Source organism: Lepidochelys kempii, chromosome 2, assembly GCF_965140285.1.
Source record: "Lepidochelys kempii isolate rLepKem1 chromosome 2, rLepKem1.hap1, whole genome shotgun sequence".
Lineage (NCBI taxonomy): Eukaryota > Metazoa > Chordata > Testudines > Cheloniidae > Lepidochelys > Lepidochelys kempii.
This window is the reverse complement of record NC_136381.1, coordinates 234,304,386-234,327,192: the sequence shown is the minus strand read 5'-3', so window position 1 is coordinate 234,327,192 and position 22,807 is coordinate 234,304,386. Positions and strand designations below refer to the sequence as shown.

At 39.0% G+C, this 22,807-nt stretch overlaps 1 protein-coding gene across 2 annotated transcripts in view; it reads left to right on the top strand.

Moving 5' to 3' along the window:
- Window positions 1-22,807, top strand: part of PIP4K2A (phosphatidylinositol-5-phosphate 4-kinase type 2 alpha) — a 201,297-nt gene that overhangs the window by 142,368 nt on the left and 36,122 nt on the right. For both annotated transcript variants that reach the window (XM_073334225.2, XM_073334226.1), the window contains 2 exons: window positions 9,157-9,303; window positions 14,253-14,291. In XM_073334225.2, coding sequence (XP_073190326.1) covers window positions 9,157-9,303; window positions 14,253-14,291 — 186 coding nt within the window. The remainder of the gene's footprint in view (window positions 1-9,156; window positions 9,304-14,252; window positions 14,292-22,807) is intronic.

The following is a 22,807-nucleotide window of genomic DNA, read 5'->3' as shown; positions in this document are numbered from 1 at the left end:
GCAATTGTTCGTTACGGTTGCCGACAGGATTAAAGGTCGTCCAGTGTCCGCTCAAATAATTTCTTCGTGGATCACTGGCTGCATTCACTGTTGCTACGATCAGGCAAAGGTGCCACCTTCAGTGATTGTCACTGCGCACTCAACCAGGGTGTAAGCCTCTTCGGCAGCTTTCCTAGCTCAAGTGCCTATCAAACATCTGTAGAGTGGCCCCTTGGTCGTCCATCCACACATTCATGTCCCATTACGCACTTACCCAGCAGGCCCGGGACAATGCTGGCTTTGGTAGAGCAGTACTGCAAGCCACTAGACTGTGAACTCTGAGCCCATCTCTGAGGATGCTGCTTCCGAGTCACCTAGAATGGAATCAACGTGAGCAAGCACTGGAAGAAAAAATGGTTACCTACCTTTTCATAACTGTTGTTCTTCGAGATGTGTTGCTCATGTCCATTCTGTTACCTTCCCTCCTGCCCCTCTGTCGGAGTACTGAAAAACAATAGTTTATTATTTGTATTACTGTAGAACCTAGGAGCTCTAGTTGTGGACCATGATCCCATTGTGCTAGGTTCTGTAGGAACACAGAACAAAAGATGGTCAAATTCTAATTGAATGTATTAGCATAGAATCTTTTTTTTAAAAAAGTTTGTTAAACTTGTGCATAGTGTGAATCATTAACTAGCTCAGCACATAAATTCAGAATGATCCCTGAAGCTCATTCAAAAGCCAACACAGAATAAAAAGTACAAGGAGGAAAAAATGTTACTTGGGAATGTGACTGTAGATTGGCTGAATAAGAAGGAAGGCCGGAGGAACACATGAGAAGCTTCTGGAAGCATTGTGATGACATAAAAAGAGATGGCTCCATAACTAGAAGAGAGACTTGGAGTTGATTGCAGTATTTTAAGTTCTGTGAGATTGAGAGAGGGAGCAGTTGGCTGGGTTTATCAAGTGATATAGCAATGACCATAGTTTCCAAGGGCAGATAGACAGTGTCAAGTGGAATAAATTGCTAGGACTGGACCTACCAGAGGCAGTTTTCTAAATATGACTGAACCCAGACATCATCTTCCTCCAGATGTACCAGGATTACTCCAAAGATTAAATTGCTACCGGCCAGTGGTGTAGGAGTAGTAAACACCCAGGCTCTGTGAGGGTGAATGAAGGACTGGGGTGATGACATAATTGCAGAAGTAGGTCAGGAGTGACACTGGAGTGTGTAAGGTGAACGAACAATGCTTGTACATTGAGATTTTCTATAAAATGAGGTCCATGAAGGGACCTAATGACAACTGGTGCTAAGAATGGAGGAGATTTTAGTGAAGTCACTATGACAGAAACTTAGAAGCCAGCTCAGAGCACAAGAAGCAGATAAGATATCTTATGGATAGGGATTCCAAGCCTCTGGGATAAAGGCGCACAAGATTACTCTATGGTATACCCACCCTTCTGGCCTCGTCATGAGTAGCTGCCTCTGCTGACTGCATATTTTCTCTTTTTCCCCAGGTAACTGTACATACCAGTGGTACCTGCTACACTGCCTGATGTCTCTATGGCAACAGACAGCCTGTAGTGAACAGCACTGTGAAGTGCAGTGGAGAGGGAGGGAGAATGCCCAGCAGCAGTGGTATGGAAGAGTGGAAAAGACTGGATGTGGGTGGAAGGAGAACAAAGAAACCAGATAAAAAGCAACAGCAAAAAAAATAGAAAATAAAAGCAGAAACATGCACAAAGTCGGACAGAGGTTAGAAAAGAAAAAAGATGATAGAAAGGTAGGTGAGAGAAGGCAAACCACACCAGGGCATGGTGCAAGATTGTTTGGAGTTCAGGAGCTAGCATGAATTCATTGTGTTGGAGGTGGAATCGAGGATTTGAGTCCAAGCTTGAGAGGCATTGCTGGTGGTGGTGGAGGAGGAATTTTTTAGCACAGATGAGGGAAACTGGAGATGGAGAAAATTTTTCAACTAAAGGATGATGATGATTAGCAGCCAAGGAATTGGGATAAGCCACTTGTAAAATAGGAGGCTGGAAAAGAAAAGAGAAATCTTCATTCAAATTGTACTTGATTTTTGTGCATGTCCTACTGTAGGTGTAAAAAGGGTATTCTGATATCACTCTGAGGGCTTGTCAACACAATGAGGATTTAATGTGCACTATAGTGTGTGCTTTCTAAAGTGCACTGATGTGTTGCACATGAATTCGTCAATGTGGACCCTGCTGGTGCACACTAAAAATTCCTTAGTGCCCTTAACATAGTACTATTTCGAACAGCACTTCAGTAAAGCGTACTAGGGGACATTCAGAGTGCACTTGTAGCATCTATGTTGGCCAGTTAATGTGCAATATGTTAGTGCGCTTTAGAAGTCACTCCCCATAGAGTGCATTACCCCACTATTTGACAAACCCAAGATGGGTAGTTCTTGACGGAGTAACCAACATATTGGAGAAGCACAGAGCAGATAAGGGTAATTTTTGGAGCAAAATAGTAAAATGAGGAATACAATGTGCTGAGTTACTTATATCCAAAATTTAAGTCAAGAATCTTAAATTCTTTAGAATATTAGTGTGATTCTGTGTGTGTTTTATAATCTTTCAAAGGGAAACGGTTCATAGGTGTCATAGGTGTTCTGCCATGAAGGACCATTGGTGGGGGCTTTGCATGAAGTAGAGAAAAGACTAAAGACTTTGGACCAAATTCTGTGCTGCCTGAACACCATGCAAATCATGAGGTTGCACAGGATGTTTTCCACACAAAATGTGGCCCTTTGTGCTTACACTAAAATTCCTGTTCTGTGAAAATGGCCTTGCTACAGAAAATCAGGAGAACCAGAAAAGTAAGGCTAAGCCTAATTACTACTTACTGGACTGGAATTCTTGTTTCTGAGAGGGAAGGGAAAAAAAGACCACAGAAGAGCTTTAAAGAACATTTGAACAGTTCACATCTGTTATGTTACTTCATTTAGTTTAAATACTTGGGATTCTATCATGGCCCCATTGAAGTCAATGGCTAAATTCCCATTAACTTCCACAGGACCGGGATTTCACCCGTAGTTAAATATTTACCCTGAATGTTGTGCATTCCAGAGGTATTAAACCTGCAGCTCATTTATCATAAATCAGTGTTTTATGTTAGGGTGTAGGCTCCTGCTATCAGATCTGAGTCCTGGACAGACACAAAAGTTGATGGTTCTCTAGCCAGACTTTCAAATTGATATGTAAAACTAAATATTGTGTTCTCTTGAGGCCTCGTATCTGTAACAACCTGAGATTTAGGACTGAGAGTCATGGACTTGTGCCTCAGAACTGTTCATGAAAAATTGAGTTAAATGAGTGCAATTTCATTTAAATCTCAAATGATTTAGCAGTGAGAAGCATCTTTCACAGCTTTTACAAGACCCATGATGAATAGCAGATATCTCTTGCATTTAACTTTTCATTGCTTTCTGTGTTTGTCTTGTAATTCAGCTAATGAAACCCTTCCCTGGCTCAGCTACATGCCCATCAGATAATTTTCCTGTTAAATAGTTCATCAGTGGAATAAATTCTATCACACTAGGGCTTGATAAAAGAATAGTACTCAACTGTATCCTGAACAAATGTGTAAACTTGTGTAAGGTTCCTTTTTTAATTTAGAGACAGTAATTTGTTATAACACAATTCTCTGATCTAAATTTTCCAAGATTAGGATTTTTAACCTGTTCTCTCTCCCCCCCCCCCCCCATACAATGATCTGTTTTCTGCTGTCTAGGAACAGGAAATGAAAGCGAAGGATGAGCACAAAGGAGCAATGTCTACCATTGCTTCTTTAATGTTTTCAAAATATTTTTTAAGTTACATCATTAATCAATTTACACCTCCCCCTCTCCTCCTATGGCTGCTTTAATCTGCACTATTGCTATTTAAGCAATTTATAATTTAAGACCACTATAACTTTGGTCACTTTGCTGACAGCCTTTTTGTAAATATAATTATTTTAAAGGGATAACAAGGTAGAAATAGAAAATACAGAGTACATTCAGAATTAGCATTTGCAAAGTACATAATTAAGTGAGAAGGGGATGTTGAATCTTAGATTGCGGAGGAATCAACAGCTCTTCCCCACTCAGGCACTGAGGGATCAGGATTCAGCCACCTGTGATATCAGGCTGGTTTTACCAAAGTCGTCCTGCAGAAAACTTTTTTTTTTTTTTGAGGCATTCTTTATATATTAGAAAAGATCTGAAAAGGGCTTGATTTATTCTTCCTGTGTCACCACTCCAGTCCACCTAAGAGCTCACCAAAGTCATCCTTAAAGAAGGGTGAGAGCCAGGATCTCTTTTTTTTTTTCTAATGCAAAAAGAGTCAGAGAAAGATTTTAGATCGAGAAGAACGTAGAGACTTAGTTTATATAGCTCAGAAAGGAGAATTTAAGATCACAAACATTTGCTACTCATTTCACCTTTAAGATTTGTGTTCAAGAAAAAGGTCATATAATTGCTTATTTGAAAACTATACTTGGATGCACAGAAGATCAAAGGTGCCCCTATGTTGATGGTACTTTATTTTGTTAAATGTAATACAACCCTTCTGCTGTGAAGAAAGTCTAGGAGAAAAATCATCTATCCAAAGTAATAAGAAAAATGGATAGTAGGTTGTTTCATGCAACATCCATATAAGAAAATGGATTTTATACACATAAGGACTTGTAATTGTGTTATTAGCTAAGTATTATCAATATTTTAGCAAGGCTACTTGATGTAATTTTTTTAATGTTCTTTAAAAAAAGAATTAGCCTTTATTGTTAAAGGAGTGAAGGTCTTCTGTTTCACTGAAATTAAGCAGTCCTACCATGAATACTTTGCATGTAGGCAGTGTTAACATTATTTTACAGATGGGGTTGCTAAGGCACAGAAAGTTTGTGACTTGTTCAGGTCACACAGCGAGTAACAGAGCTGGGCTTGAACACAGGTCTCTTGACTCTCAAACCATGCCCTAACAGCTAGGAGAGGAAGGATTTTCCAGTGGTTAGAGCAGTAGCCTGGGACTCCAGATACCCAGGTTCAAGTCCCTGTTCTGTCGTGGACTTCTTGTATGACCTTGGGCAAATCACTTAGGGCAAGGTACACAAAGGGATTAGGTGCTGCAACACCTCATTCCTAGGTACCCTTCCTCCCAGTAGAATTGACAGCCCTGAGCTAGGCACCCATGCTCCACATACGTTGTTTGGAGAAAGTTAGGTTTCTAAAAGGATTCACAGAAGTTGGGAAGCTGAGTGGGGAGCTACCTAAACTAGCTAGTAGGAAATGCTGAGGAAAGGGGTGTGGTCTACACTCAGCCTCTCAGAGGAAGTTAGGCCCCTAACTCCAGGCTGGAGGAAGGTACCGATCACCACTTGGGATTCACAACTGTTAATCCTTTCCTGGATTTAGGTACCTAAATCAGGTCAGCCCTTTCTCAATAGATTCCAAGGCCAGAAGAGACCATTGTGATAATCTAATCTGATCTTTTGCATAACACAGGCTATAGATCTTCCACAAAATAATTCTTACAGTGCATCTTCTAGAAATCATCCAATTTTGATTTAAAGATTGCTGGTAATGGAGAATCCATGACAGCCCTAACCATTAGAACAATTTGTTAAGGGTCATGGTGGATTCTCTATTGCTGGCAATGGCACTTAAAAATCAAGACTGGATGTTTTTCTAAAATGTATCTATAGGAATTATTAGGGGGAAGTTCAATGCCCTTTGTTATACAGAAGCTCAGACTATATGGGAGAAAGACCCCGTTGTGCCAGTAGCCCAGAGGTTATGGCACTCACCTGGGCGGTGAGGAGACCTGTTTTCAAATCTCCACCTGATTTGAAGCAGGGACTTGAACCCAGATTTCCCACAGTCCAGTTGAGTAGCATAACGACCAGACTATTGGATATTCGTGGGTAGTCTTTCTCAGTCTCTTCTACTGAAGCAGTTCCACTTTGTATAAATAATTAAATATTAATTTGGCCAGAGAGAGAACAAAAGTGAGAGGTTGACTCAGTAGCCCCGTGGTTAGGGAACTCAACATGAGATAGTTGACTTGGGTACAAGTCCCTGCTTCAAATTAGGCAGAGTAGGGATTTGAACCTGGGTGTCCCACATCTTAGGTGACTGCTTTAACAACTGGGCTATTTGGGGACATTTGCTAGCCAGCATGCCCCAAAAAGTCCTTTGTTGTCTTACATACGGACTAGGCCTGCTCAGCATATGCCTAGAGGATCATGTCCCTCATGTTAGATAAACTAGATAAACTGTTTACCTGACCTGAGAATCCCACCAGTACTGGGGCATGCTCTGCACAGTCAGAACTTAAGCAGTTTTGTGCATGCCTACCAGTGGAAACTTGGGTGCCTCTGGGACTTTATCAGCAGAAACTTAGGTGTGTCTGCAGTGATAGGCGGCAGCTGAACAGGTATTTTGGGAACATCAGTGGTGCCTAAATACCTTTGTGGATATAGCCCTTAATTGTCAATTCCCCATCTGTAAACTGTGGATAATAGCACTTCCCTACCACACAGGCTCTCAGATACCATAGTAATATGGGCCATAAGTACTTCAGATGGATTGACCACTCTCCCTTTAAACAGTTGAACAGCCCATGAACAGTTTCTCCAGCACAGAAATTCTTCTGCAAGTGGATATTTCATTTTTAGGGTCATCATGGAAAACAATCATCCCAGTGGAGGCAGCATCTAGAAAATGTTTTTATGAGCACAACTCCCAACTTGGTAAAGCACAAATATGACATTAGCCTTTACAATATATATTGGGCACATAATGATGAACATAACATAATAATAGAAGATGCTGCTTGATGATGTGGACTTGACTTTTAAATAGGCTAAAGTTTTCTATTACCTCAATTTTAGTATTTCTAATGTTGATTTGTGGTGTTAAAATCTGGAAGATAATACTAGGTTTGTGTGTAACAGATATATTTGTGGCTAAAATGAGTGATATGCCCAATAATAGGTGTAGCATGCTTACAAGGCTAATGACAATCCTGTAATCAACAATTTTTCCTCTATAACTCAGGACCTTTGATCAAGTGGATACAGAATTTGAGATATTAGACACTGTGCACTGATTAAATCATCTTTTGAGCCTTTATCTTCAGTCTCCTTGTAGTGTCTGGCACGTAAAGTGATTCAGTTTCTAAGACATAATTTGTTCAGCTCATAGTAAGTTTCCAGCTCTGCTGTTTCCTTATTTTTCTTCAGTTTTTGATGGATAGGATTGTTTTCAGGACCATTTGAAATTTTTCCTAAAAGTTAACTAAAATTTTAATGTAAACAGAATTTTTCTTTAGCTCATGAAAGCTTGTGCTCAAATACATTTGTTAGTCTCTAAGGTGCCACAAGTACTCTTTGTTCTTTCTTTCTTCAGTGTCTCCAAAACCTAATATCGAGTTAGTGAGAATGAGTGAGAGACATTCCCTAGATTTTAGCAGAGCACTCATGAATTGGAAAATCTGCAGAGCTCCACGAGAAAGGCACCAATCTGTTTGGCCTTATTGATTTGAAATCTGATAAGAACTTTCCTAGAAAACTGCACTTAGCATATTTCTAATAAGAAGCATATTTGACATAATTTCAAATCTAATTGTAGTCTGAATTTTAGAATTGTCAAATGGCTTAAACTGCAATGTTTTAGGCTATGTCTAAATTATCACTTATGTTGGCAAAACTTATATTGCTCAGGGATGTGAAAAAACACTCCCCTGAACGACATAAGTTTTGCCAGCATAAGTGGTAGTGTGCAGAGTGCTATGTTGATGAGAGAGCTTCTCCAACTGGTGTAGCTACCGCTGCTTATTGAGGTGGTTTTATTATGTCGACGGTAGAACTCTCTCCCGTTGGCATAAAACAGCTACATGAGCTATCTTACATTGGTAACCTGTAAGCTCGCTAGTGTAGACATGGCCATAGAAACTTGGTGTAAAATCACGTACATTTCAAAAGACCATGCTCCGACAATGATGATGATTTTGTTGCAAAAAGCAGAGGCTTTAGTGTTTGGTGAAAGTTACTCATTATTCTGTAGCTGTTTCTGCTTTTAGTAGAAGCTTTTGGTAGCACTCTGGTTCCCCATCTATAAGGGATTTATTTATTTATTTATTTATTTTAGGCCCCTCTGATTGAGACTTATATGGGAATAAGATAGAGGAACATGATCAGCTCCTTTTTTGTTGTCTCATACCAGACTGGCCTAACTTTCTTCATATCTTTTTTCCTACACAATAGGGTGGAGGTATTTGAATTAATGTTTGGATTATTCTAGTTTGGATACTTGATAATATATTTTCACAATAAATTATCATTCCTTCTTAAATAACTTTTTTCTTGATGAATTCTGTATTTTTTATGCTTCCTTTAATACTGTTTCTACAATATTTCTTAATTACTAGTTGGAAGGCAGGTGATATCAGAACTGTGGTGGAGCACCCTATGTCCATAGGGTGACAGATTCTCTTCAGGGGTAATATCCCATCTGTGAAGGAACGTGGGGAGATGAAATGTTCTCTAAATAAAAAGCACATGTATTCTACATTTTTTTTTCTGCCTGCTGGAAGTGGATTGTGTAATCCTGAGGTGCCGACTTAACATGAGAACTAGCACAAAGGAATTGACAGATACTATTTGTTTTTTATATACACTGTAAGTATACACTATACTAAACAAGTATTGGGAAAATTGTACCAAAGTATCTACAGACTAAAGGCAAAATCCAGTACAAGAGAATAAAACAAAGTGGGGTAGTGTTTGAAAGGACAATTTCTCCTTTGTGTGAGATCAAATTGTGCTGATTTTGGTGTCCTTTGGACTAATAAAACACACAGTGTTGTCAACAAACACAAAGAGAGTCTACCCTATTCTGAAAAGCCAAGGAAACTGAATGTTATAAGGAATGCTGTTAATATAAAAAGGATTTTGTTTTTGACACTGGTCTGAAAGTATAATAACCTTTTGAAAGGTTTGCCAATGACAGTGGTTTTCGTGGGGATGCATTGTGTTTGGAGACTTTGGTTTTTCAATGGTTTGTGTATCCACCCAGGACACACATGCTGTATATGTATTTGTCTCTCTGGATCCGAGTTTTTTAAAAGCTTTATTAATTTCTTTTTTTTTTCTTCTGTCCTTTGCAGTATATTGTAGAGTGTCATGGGATTACGCTTCTTCCCCAGTTTTTTGGCATGTACCGGCTTACCGTTGATGGAGTTGAGATGTATATGATTGTAACAAGAAATGTGTTTAGCCATCGTTTGTCTGTTTATAGAAAATACGATTTAAAGGTAAGAAATAACTTTGGTTCTAAATAATTGTTAAAATAATTAAAATCACTAAAGTAAATGTTAACTATTCTGTTGAGTGTTTTAGACACTGGTTGTTGCAAAGCACAATCCAATCTGTTAAATGAATATTATTCATCAGTTATGTTGGTTACTTCTAAAATAAAGAAAATGTGTGGTTAGCTAAACCGGAAAACATTTTTATACAAGTAATGCTATTTAAGCTGTATCATATGTGCTTTAAGGGAAGTGGTTTAACAGAGTGTTTGCTAAATGTAACTAATTGTTAATGGCTGAACTTAAAAACCAGTGTGAAAATGTAATAATAATAATGTAGTCCTTCTGTTTCCTATACTCCCTTGATCAACTTTGTGGGGGACCACTGCTGATTTTGTATAGGGCTTTTTGTAACATTTTAAGAGATGTAATTGACTAGCACCACTTTAATACTTTTCAAATTGAAATCTCTATCACTTACATAGTTTTCACTGTGATAGTTCTTTTGATATTTAAAAGAAATTAAGGTAGAAGAGTTGGACTGAATGCTACAGTACATAATTTTTGGTGCCTGGTACCTCTACCAGATATGTTTCGCCTGTTTTCTAAAATGTTTGGCTACTATTGCTAATTCAGCCAATATTTAATATATAATACTTAAAATGAATTCCCCTAATATATTTTTCAATATCTTAAGGGATTTTTATTTTAATTCCCTTCCCAAAGTCTCCCCTTATATTTCTAAACATTATTTGTAGTAAATGTCATTCTTCCTTGAGTGCTTGCTTATGTCCATTCCATTCTAGGTGTGCGGACGCCCATGTGCGCAGTCATCAGAGATTTTTGCCTTAGTGGTATCCCTAGGGCTGGCTGTGGCACCTCCTTGAGTGCCATGCCCATGCACTGGTATATCAGGCGCCGCTGGCCGTATGCCCTCTCAGTTCCTCCTTATCGCCCGTGGTGGTTAGTCCGTGCACCTTTCCTTGCTTAGTAAGGGACAGCTGTTTTTTCCTTCTTTGGACTTGGTGCCTTAGGCCTTGTATCTAGTTGATTCTTCAGTAGTTAGTGTTAAGTACCTGTTCAGTGTTTAGTTGTTAGTAGTTAGAGTCCCAGCAGGAACTTTGCCCCTAGCGGGGCATGCCCCAGTCTCTGGGGTTCAAGCCCTGCACAGACTGTAACAGACCAGTCCCTCTTAATGACCCCCACGGCAGCTGTCTCAAGTGCTTGGGGGAGGCACATGTAAAAGACAAGGGCTGTATCTGCAAAAGCTTTCGGCCCTTCACACAGAAGGAGCGGGACATTTGACTTAGGGCCCTCCTGATGGAGTCTGCCCTCCACCCGGCCTTCAAGTCATCCCAGCATGATTTGCCAAGCACTTCAGCATTGGAGCAAAGTGCACCCCCAGCACCGAGTTCCATTCTACAGCATTCACTGTCGCCGGTACCGAAGAAGAAGGCCAAGAAGGAACCAAGAGGGTGTAGGGCCAGCAGCGCCTGATATACCAGCGCATGGGTGCAGCACTCAAGGGGGCACCATAGCCGACCCGACAGATACCGTTAAGGCAAAAATTTCCAATGACTGCACCCGTGGGTGTGCACACACCTAGAATGGAATGGACATGAGCAACACACCTCGAAGAACAGGAGTTACAAAAGGTGGGTAACTTTTTTTTCCCCACACATTTGACTACGTAAGTATGTCTGCAAGCTTATTCAAAGATTGTTACTTAGTACTGTATATTACTGAGAGAAGTGTCATATTGCATAATGCATTACACCTTACACCCAGACCTACTGCAGACAAATAGCTACCTAGAAAAGGTGGCCTTCAGATGTTTCGTCCAAGCTGATTTCTCAGAACTAACAGTTGTTGAAGACTTATCAGTGTCTAGCATTATGGTCTCTGTGGGAGAGAGTAAAACATGAGAGGAGATTGCAAGGGGAGAATGGGAGTACTTCTTAATTGTGCTATGGATGCACTCGTGCTCTCTCTCTCTCTCTCTCTAATGGAGATGCACATTCATGCTGCCCTTTAGCCCATCTTAAGTTAACCAACCAACACATGCCATATCTTGATCAGCAGAGGTATGGGAGTTTGTACTTAACCAAAAGCGCACATGTTCTGGGAGCCCTCCAAAGATATTTTAAAGAATGAGTCAGTAATCTGTCGGCTGAATTAGAGATGGATGATTTATAAAAGATTTAGGGGAGGGTTCAATTTAGAGAAACATGCAAAAGTCCAGATGCTTAACCAATGATCTTTGATCAGTTCAAAGTAGATTTTATCATAAGATTTCCAATACTTGTTGGCTTGTCCATCTTGGAAATACCAAGAGAAATGCTCTCCTCATTTTATATTCTTGTCTTGGTCAAAACTTGGAAATACAGAGGCATTTCAAGTTTGAGGTCATTACTTATTCTATTTGAGCTGGTTTGCTCATCTGTAACTATCACCTTCCTTGTCAAACAAGTAGTTGGAATGCCTCCCTCTCTCATGACTCACCAAGTTTGTCTAATTTTAGACAAAACAATCTCGGTTATGGGTAAGGGTTAGGGTTGACATGCAGTCAACGTGCCATAATCAGCTTTGTTCCAAAGATGGGGTATTTGGTTTGTTTGTGTGCTGCTTGGTTATTTAATATTATGTATATGTATTATGGGACTGGTGTTTCTTCTTTGACTTATTGCATTTTTTAAGTGTTTGTAGGGTTACCTAGAGTGCTCCGATAGGAACCTCCTATTGTATAAATGTGTTGTTTATTTGTATTGCAGGAGCATGTGGGCACCCTAGTTTTATACAAACTCAATATACAAACACACACAACAAAAAGAAATCTAAAGAAAAATCAGTCACATTTAGCATTTCTATAAATAGCATTTGTTGCTAGTTATCTTTCCAGTTACCTCTGTATTTCTATTAATTTGTCCAGTTGAAAGAGGAGAGGCCAAAAGTGCCTCGGTGGTGATGGGAAAATTCTTGTTTCAGAGGCTAGGTTTATTCGTCAGGATGAACTTTCTCCAGACAGATTTATAGCAACATTGGACATAGTAGTAGTAGAGAGAAAATAATCATTGTTTTCTATCTTCGTTTAATGTTACAATTCCTGCAGTGTCTATGGGAGCAGAGTCCACTGTAGTAGCTGAAAGTTTTCAAGACACACCAATTTAGAATTTACACTTCTATTTTTCTGCCTGGGGTTACAAGGGACGTCTAAGATTACTATAGCTAAAAGAGCTTAGAGACAAGGGGTGGGATTTTCAAAAGTACTCAGCATTGGCCTAATTCTGCTCCTGTTGAAATTAGTGACATCTAATTCGTGACTCCCATTGACATCTGTTGGAGCAGTTAGGCCAACACTGAGTGCTTTTGAAAACTGAACCCAAAAATTTGGTGTAAAATTTTTTCCAGTTTGATTGCTTCATGCATTTGACCACATTCAGCATATAGTCAGTGTCCCCAGTTGTTTGTGAATGCCTTTTGCACAGCAAGAGGGAAAAGACAAATATTTTTTATAAGTACAAAAGTGTAATTGTAAAATCACAAAAAATGGCAAGATTAAGGGGCAAGGGCAGTATCTAAAACTACATTTAATTGATATTGTTGCAATTAGCTTGATTTCAAGTGTCCCTCTAACTTTAGCTTTTACAATTTTCCTTTTTTATTTGTTTGGTTCTTAACTGACCTTTCTTTCTGACAAGTAGCCCCTGGAAATGGGTGGGAGTGATATGACACAAAATAAAATGTGTGTAACTAATTCAAAGGGCCTTTTTTCACTATTTTGGCAGCTTATGATGTAGTATAATGAAATCCCTGCTGAGTTGCCATATAATATAGCTAATGGCCACTGTCCATACATCTGTTTTGTGCATCCAGCGCCCCAGATATCTCTCAGATAAAACATTTGGATTTAAAATGTGTGTAGAGAAAGGTAAGGCTATGAATTTTTAGGATCACTGGAGATAGTATCCTCCTTTTCAGCATTTCTCCACGCTGTATACACAATGCAACAAAAATATAGCCAGTGTACGCTTTATAGATCTTGTGGGGCTGTTTTTTGTCTGCTATAGCAACACATTCATTCTTTGTTATCCTTATCATTATTTCCAGCATTGCCTTCTGTGTGGGAGGTACATTCAAAACACTACAGAAGGACAATCCTTGATCCAAGGAGCTCACAATTCAGGGAACATCCCTTTTTTGTCACTTGCTGCTTACTCAGAATGCACAAGCATGTTTGCTCATTAGTTTGAGCAAAGACAATTTTAAAACAGCATTCAAAACCCTTTCATCATACATAGTTAAATCCCACTGGTAAAGTCCTGGTAAAACCACTGCTGATCCCATATTTTTTTGCTTTTCTTTTTAGTTTTAGAGCCCCTCTAGTTTTATATTTCATAGTACTGCTGTAGGGTGCTTTTATTGCTTTTGTTTGTACTTTCTAATATTTTAAATACTACACGGTAATTCACTTTGTACAGCATCCTGCATGTCTTAACAAAGTGTGTTTAAAATAGTATAGTTATCACATATTCTCCATCCCATGGCAACACAGCAATATAGGCATACAAAAATCTATCAGAGAAAATTAGAAATCTATTAGAAATCTATCAGAGAAAATGAGCCTCCCAGATGTTGTCCTGCTAAGATGCAGTAGGATGAGATCTGAGGAGAGAAAACACAACAGGAGGAAGAGAATGGCTGTAGAACACTCAGTGATTTAAACATACTTCCTCCCCTTCATATGTGTCCTCCTCTATCCTCTTCAAAATATTGCGGCAGGCCAAACTATCTGAACTACCAAACTACCACTTTACCACGTCTCTGCCAAATAGTCCTCAAGTTCAGGACATAGTGTTGCCAACCCATTCTGTGTCCAGTTCTTGTCCATTATCTTAAAAGTTTTAAATTTATTTCCTGTAATGTGCACATTTTTAGATCCAGTCTTTCTGTTTCAGGGCTCTACTGTGGCTAGAGAAGCCAGTGACAAAGAAAAGGTATGGTGAATTTGCATTTCTTGTCCAGTTACCTAGCTGCTAACCAATTTTAGGACGAGTATGATTGGTGCTCTTGTGCACCTAACCTTTCTTTCCCTTCTGTTGTTCTACTGCTCTTTCCTCCTCTTTTCTCAACTCTGTTTCATCTACTGAAGCCATACAAACAGTTCACTGTTCTGTGGTGAGATTATGACATCAGAGGTAAGTGAACTAACCCGCCTACTCTTCTCCACCTATCCTCCCTTTTTCCTCTCCTTTTCCCAGCTCCTTCTGTTCCTGCCATGTGAAAAGCTTATTGTTGTGACTGTGCTATCAGAAAGTTTTCTCTTGCTTCTTCCCCTGTCTTTTTTTCTTGCCACTTTTCATGCTGTAGCCTTATGGATAATCCATTTGATGGAAATGACATCCTTTCTCGTGTGACTGTAACATTAAGAGACTAAATGTGGGCACCTCAGCATTACAAGTAAAGCCTGTATTTCTGTGTTCAAGGTGGATAACTGTGATCCTATGACAGACTTGTATGCATATACAATTATAGCCGTTACCCACAGGACAGGTTCCCACTCATTTTTTTGTGGGTACAAGTTAGGCATCAGCTACTGAAAAAGTTTCTCTAAAAGTAAGATCTCCACCTTCTATTCTCTCTCCCCATCAGTATCTTCTCAATTCATTTGGGCACTTCAGTCTTATTGGTTTTAAAATAAACTTAATTCATATCTTTTTTAAATTACAAAACAAATGTTTGATCCACATTTTGTTAATGGTTTCACATCTATAATCAAATGCCTTGATTGAATAGAATAGAATAGATATAGGCGCAATTGCTGCAGGTATATACAGGAAACTGAATATTGTGCTATATATTATATATGACCTAGTAAATTGATTCCTAGCCATTTGAATTTCAAAATCCTGGAAAAGATTAAGAATACAATCTGCTTATTTTCTTGTTTTCATACTTAAGCTCTAAACTTCCCCTTCCCCCAATTGTAAGGAATTCCTGAATTATATCATTGTGTGGGATCACATAGCAGCATGGGGTCAAAGACCTTGTTTTGCTTTGTCCCAGGACCCACTTAGGTATTTTGTTTAAATGGAGCATTAGTTACAGTGTCCTCTCTGGGCTTTGGAGCCCTCCTGTGTAAATCACACTGACAGCACTGATGAGTTGGAGACAGACATGATCAGCTGCTGTAGCGGTGAAAGCTACTAATGGCATGTCATGACTCAAATAGGGGCTTTTGTTTTAGACCCATGAGAAACTCCCTGCTAAGTATTATTTTTCTCTTCCTTCCAAGAGGAAATGACTGGACAGTTCAGATCCTCATGCATTTTCTTTCAGCATCATCCATCTAGCAGCTCCCAAATGTGAATTGGAATGATCATGACAGCCAATATCTACATTTATCTCTCTTCTGCAGGAGATCGCTCAAGACCACAGCTTGAACTATCTTCATTTTTCTGGTCTATTTTTATTTTTATAGCACAACCACTCGTGTTTTCAAACCTGAGTGATTAACCCTCCGCTGTTTTGGAATGGCAGCTAGTGCACATTGAAGACATCTGCTGTCAGCACTGTGATAATTTAATATAAATGCAAAAAAACACAACATCCCAGCGTGTTAAAATAACACCTGAGATAATATAAAATCAGACAATATCAAGGATATTCAGATTCCAGTGGAGTCTGAGTGCCCTCATGTTGTAGAGAGTCTTATTCCCCCATGTGATGTATACTATATCCTGTTGGTACAAATACAGTTAGTATCTGTTAGGACTCTCAAAAACACTAAGCATTGACCTCACTCTGCTCCCACTGAAGTCCATGGTAATTGATATTAATGGGAGTGGAATTAGACCAATGCTGAGCACTTTCAAAAATCCCGCCCATAATCCTTATTTTAATGTAGGGTGAAATCCTGGCCCCATTGAAGTTTGTCATAAAACTCTCATTGATTTCAGTAACACTAGGATTTCACCATTGATTTCTAATAGTTTTTCCTTCTTTGATGATAACCTGAAAAATACAAATAAAAATGCTGCCCAAAAAACCTGCAGTTACCATTTGAATGGCTGAAATGGTATTTTTGGAAAACACAAAAGGAAATCTGATTTGTCGATTTGTAGATCAAAGCAGGCCTCGTGTTTCAGCCAATTCAGTGGGTGTTGTGAGCAGAGAGCACCTGCAGCATCAGGGCCTGAGACCAAATATTCTGCAGCTACAACACCCTCAAAGGCAATGTGATGCACTGATAAAATGTCAGATTAGCACTCTGTGTACATTTTAAAAAATAATTGGCATGGCTCAGGCAGAATCCAAGCTTTGCAGAAAGAACAGCATTTCTTAAACTTTTTTTTAAAATGGATCCAAGTTTTGCAAACTATTCTGATCAATGGGAAAATTCTGTTACCCTTTTTTCTGTGAACACCAGAGTCTGCCTGAGCTGTATCAATTAAAAGGGCCAGGAGAGTATACTGCAATCTTCTATTGATCTTTACCATAGATTCTTATAGGATCCAAATCACTGTGGTATCTAAATGACAGTATCTTCTGCTTCATGCATTAACGTCCTGCAGTGTTTTAACCCAAAGTAATTTTAGTCATACTTGAAGGTTACTATTTAAAGTGCAATCTTTTAAATCTCTGTGTTTTACACAAAATATTTGTGTTGTATCTTTAAGTAGAGTAGTAGAATCTGGATTATATGTGGGTGAACCCCACGTGTGTATGGAACCCAGCAGGATTATAAGGTTGACCTATGTGGATATTCTTGCAGGGTCAAAGCCTGGGTGTAGTATAAAGATTATATTGGCATGAGTTTGTGAAGGCTACATTACTCATGAGTGAAAAATGCAAACATTACACAACATTACTTATTTTCTGTTTTGCCACAAAATAGAAGGTATGTTAGAAAAATTGTAATAATGATGCTGAGTGGGGAAGGAAACAAATGTTTGGTGATGTCAGATGCTTCTTCAAGAGAGTTTAACTAAAAATGATACCTTTTAAAAACTAAATTTACATCCACATTTTCAAAGGTTGCATCTTCGGTGGGAGCAGAGTCTCAAACCACTCTTGAAAAATGTAGAAGTGTCTGAAAAATTATAGTTTAAAAATAAAAGTGAGCCATTTTTAGTTAGTTCTCATGGAAGCCTCTGACATCGCCAAAATGTGTCGCCCTCTCCTGTTAAGTATCTTTAAAGAAGTTGCTTAACTGATTCAACCAAAAAATAAAAGTATCTCACACCCTTATCTGGTGTGCTAACTTATTTGTCAAGTTTTATCCTGATGCTAATTAAAATCACCTTCTGCAGTAATAAAGCCCTGAAACTACATTCAGAATGAAAGACTCACAATTAATAATGTATTTTTAATCCATCCATAGGTATTGTATCTGAGGAACAGGGAAGTATTAGAGAGAGGCAAGAGTTTTTTGTGATGAAGACTTAGGACAAAGAAATCAGGCCTTGCTACAGATTTATTATGTGACCTTTAGGAAACTAAAATTTTCAAATGTTGATGACTAAAAATAGGCTCCTAAATTCACATTTGAGGCACTCAAATGAGGAGTCTGATTTTGAGAGTTGCTGAGTACTAACAGCTCCAATTGAAATAATTTCAAATGCAATTTCAATGGGAACTCTAGGTCAACATCTTTCAGAACTGGGTGTGTTCAGCACCTCTGAAAATCAGGAGAGCTAGATCTTACTGGGGATTCAAAATTTTAGACCTCCTACCTCAAAAATGTTGACCAAAATGGTGGTGATGCTCAATATCTTTTTCTGTACATCTTTCTTCAGCAATTACAATGCCTTAAATAAGAGGTAATTTTATGCCAAGAACTTTAATGCACCAGGAAATTAATAAATAAGTAAGAAAAGCATATTCAATCTCTGCCTCTGTCTCTGATTTTCTACTATAAAATAGTCATCATGAGTCAAAAATTATTTTTTTCTGGAAGAGGGGCCAACTGGAATGACTAATTTTTGAGAATTTTATTGTTCTGCACCATTCTCAATTTTTCTTTCATTTGACTTGTCACACCTGTTTAATCTCCTGATATGTTAATGATAAGCTCTGAAGTTGTCATTTTAAATATTTTGGTGATCCAATCCCACCCCTTAGATTTCACCTTGACACACAATTCTTGTGATTTATATTAGGAGACATATTTTAACAATAACATCATTGCTTTCATGGCAACAGGTATCATAACATACATTTATAGATGTCTTGAATTTTTAAAGAACAGTACATTTCAATAGTTGTCAGATTCTGACAGCTGCTTCTTTACTTTTTTTATTCCTTAATTCGTCCTTTTTTTAATAGAGGGCATTTCCTATTCATGCCTTGAACAGTTTTGCCCTCTCTAAGTGAGAAAGGGATAATGTGGAACTCCCTGGTGGTCTCTCTTTTTCACAGCTGTGCTGCACTTCCAGTATGACATTAAATTAGTAATTATAGCTGAGTGTAGTTCTTCTGACAGTCTGAGCACACTGCCAGCAAGTGAGCGGCTCAGCAGGGAATTTGGAGAAGAAAAAGAAAACATAACTGGACTGTCTTTTTTTTCCTAAGGAGGTTGAAGTGATTATCTTAACATCCTATGTTCCATTCTTGCTAGACAACCTTCAAACAATATTAGAACTAGAGGTTAATACGCATTTTTATGCTTAATCTTCTAAAATCACTGTATCACTGCTTGAACTAATATATACTTTTATTCATAATACAGTAACTAGATCATGAAAGCATAAATGTACTAATTAAAATGACTATGGGTTTGCTTTAACCTAAACTTTTCCATTGATGCTGGTTTTGAAAAAAACAAAGGTGCTGTTGGCAGTTGTGGATGTTTCTCAGCTATTATTACTGTTGGCAGTTCTAACTCAGTACAAAAAAGATCTGGTGATTCTCGGGGAATTGTACATGGCACCCATGCACAAGCAATTCTCTGAGGCTGGGCACTTTACCTATGACAATTTGAGGGTTACATGAGAATTAATGTCTCGGTATTACAGTTAAGTTATTACATCTAGAAATACCTTCTGTACCTGCTTTCCAGCATTTCTTTTGCACCCTTTAAATTACAGCATATTATAATTAATTACTATTTTTATCTGGTTCCTGAGGCCACAGTTATAAATGAGGTAGGAGGGATTGTAATATCAGATCATTTTAGCACAATAGCTCAGCAATAACTCTTCAAATAAAGGGTATTTTTGTCTTTTGCGGTCAGTAGATGAATAGTTAAAGGGACTTCATCAAGTTCCAAAATTTGACCTACTTTTTCATTATTTCAATTCAAAGTCTTTGTAATTCCATAGTAACATTACTTATTTCATCTGAGAATTTCAAAGTGCTTTACAGACATTAATTAAGCCTCTCAACATACCTCTGAAGTATGTCTTAGACTCATTTTATAGATGGGTACCAAACTGAGGCACAGTGAGGTTGTAATTTGCCCAGGGTCACACAGCAAAGCAGTGGCAAAGTTACAATTAAAATGAGTCCAGACTCCCATTCCCCTACTCCAAAAACTAGATTACACTATCCTATGATTCTTTACAAAGCAAATTATTTTAAAAGTTTTTTGCTTAGACAGTTTTTTTTAAAGACTATGCTGGGAGCCCAGCACTCATTTTGTGTGTGTGTGTACATGTACCTGTGCACAAAATGAAGGGACAAAATAGCAAGAAAAATCAAGTCCAATATCAAGAGACTGTTTTCTTAAGTAAAAAATGACTAAAAAAATTTGAATTATATCTTGATTATAAAATGTAGAAAAGGAAAAGAAAAACTAGAAATTGCTATTATGACAATTATGTATCCATGCCACTGCACTTCAGTCATTTGTTTAAAAAAGTAAAAAACAGTAAAAGGAGACTATATAGAGCAAAGATTTGAAGTAAGTCTGGATATGCAGAATCTCCAGAACTATGCCTTCATTTTCATACCACAAAAGAGGTAGTGCTTATTTTTAAAACACCAGATTGTAAAGATGAAAATCCAAGGTAATTAAATGGTTACTCGTGGCTTCAGAAATTCTAAAGTAATTAGAATGTAGTATATAATTTACTAAATCTAATACCTGTAAAATGTTCTAATGACTAATTCTTTGAATTAAAAATGAATAACCTTAGAGCCTGATCCAGCTAAGACTTATGGACCTACTTGACTTTATGCATTGTGGGACTTCAGTGGGACTAATCACAGTAAAGTTAAACAAGTTAAACTTGCCTACATTATGTCAATCCAAAGTAAACTGCATATGGCTGGCAATCCTGCCCAAAAACTTGGTAGTGCTATGTCTTGGAGCCCCATCTTTCCCACCATTGGCCCCACCTGTGAGAGCCCTGCTTTTGCAGTGTTTGTGCCAGGAGAATTCTCCTCTATCCAGATCCAGGGATTCTCCTGTCCTTTTACGCTGCCACAGCTGCTTCCAGGGGCAAGGCTGTGCAGAAAGAATCTTTCCTGTTAATTTTAGCAGCATTTTTTCAGGAAAAAAGTGTCCCTATCTAGCAATTTAGTTGGAGGATTCTCTGCACTTTGAAGTCTTTAAACCATGGTTTGAGGACTTCAATAGCTCAGACATAGGTGAGAGGTTTATTATCGCAGGAGTGGGTGGGTGAGATTCTGTGGCCTGTGTTGTGCAGGAGGTCAGACTAGATGATCATAATGGTCCCTTCTGGCCTTAATATCTATGAATTTATGAATTTGATGTTATTTTTTCCCCAGGGGTGTAAAATTACTGACACCCATATTGATTTAAAAATTAAATTTAATATAAAATGGAATGAAACAGGTGTTCTTTGAGTGCTGGTCCTTATCTGTATTTCACTATGGGGTATGCATGCTCTCCATGCATACAGAGTCAGACATTCTTGCAAGCAGTGTCCATTGGTCCACGCATACGCCCTTGCCCTCCTTGCATTTCCAACCGAGGGCATAAAGGGCGGAGGAAATCGGCCAGCTTCCAGTCACTGCTTATTGCTGCATGGCTTGGATCAGAACCTCCAGTGTCTGTAGCTGTCCTTTGGTTTCCTTGAATCTATAAATATTTCAAAGATTGCCGTTAATGCACTTTGTTTATAGTTCTTCATAGTTAATAGTTCTTCTTTGAGGCGTGTCTCTGTGGGTGCTCCACTTCAGGTGAATGTCCGCCCCTGCACCTTTGATCAGAGAGTTTCAGCAGCAGTGCTCATCTGGGTTGTGCATGCACGATCCCTGTCTCACGCTGTTGTCAGCACCTATTTAGCATGTATGACCTGACCCCTCTCAGTTCCTTCTCAACTGTCCTTGGCCTGAGACAGAGCTCCAAGCAGTGCAAAAACAGATACTTTCTAAGTGCTTAGAATAATTTCTTAGAATAGTTTTAGTAGATTAGTTATGGTTACTTACCCTTTCTTTCCCCGTTTATTTTCTGTTAGAAAAAAATTCTTTTTATACCTCTGTTTTTGCCTGTTAGAATAGTTACCATTCACCCATATGGTTGAACCGCCATAGTTCCAGTATGCCCGCTTCACCGGGCTTCCAGTGTTGCCATTCCTGCTGGGAGGCAATGCTGATGTTAGACAGACACTCTCAATGTGTCCACTGCTTAGGTGAGAGAAACATACCTCAGAAGTGTTCTCACTACAGCAACCTAAAAGCTCGAGCCAGAAAGGACAGAGAGTTGCATCTGAAACCTATTTTCATGGAGAAATCTCTGCGCCCAGCATCTGATCCTGGCCAGGAGACCATTCCCATTCTAGTTTCCCATTCAAACTACTACACATTAGGCTCCGCTGTGCGAACTAAATCTTTACACAGGATGGGCACCCATTCCTGGTATGGTCACCCTTGTCTATCACCACCTATGCCCTTTCCCACGCAGTGGCCTTACTGGGACCCCCTGGGCAGCATACAGGGGACAATACCCTAGGCCCTTTAATTCCTACAGGGAGAGGATCAGGTCTTCCCCACCATGCTCAGTGGCAGCACCATCAGAGCCCCCTGAGGAGAGCTTTGAGGTACATGAGGAAGCCTTGGAACAGGAGACGATGGCCCCCAGCCAACATTTCCTCTTCTCCCGAAATGAGACCGTAATGCCTCCAGTGCCCAGAGCTGCTGCTGATTTCAAACACTTCCAGGAGCTGTTCAAGAGAATCACAGATTCCCTAGAGAGCCCTATAGAAGGCATCCCAGAGTCACAACATAAACTACTAGGTATTCTACATACCTCATCTGCTTCAAAAATAGCACTTCCTGTAAACGACGTGCTGATGGAACCAGTCAAAGACGTAAGGCAGACCCCGGCAACTATACTCCTCATCTGTAAGAGAGTGGATAAAAAGTACTGTGTCCCCTCAAAGGGAATGAACTTTTTATTTTCTCACCCAGCACCAAACTTTCTCGTTGTTGATGCAGTCAGTCAGCATGGTAAACAACATCGTTTCTGATCCACGCTATATGACAAAGAATGGAAGTGACTCGACCTTTTTGGCCACAAGGCCTACTCAGAAGCAACTCTGCAATT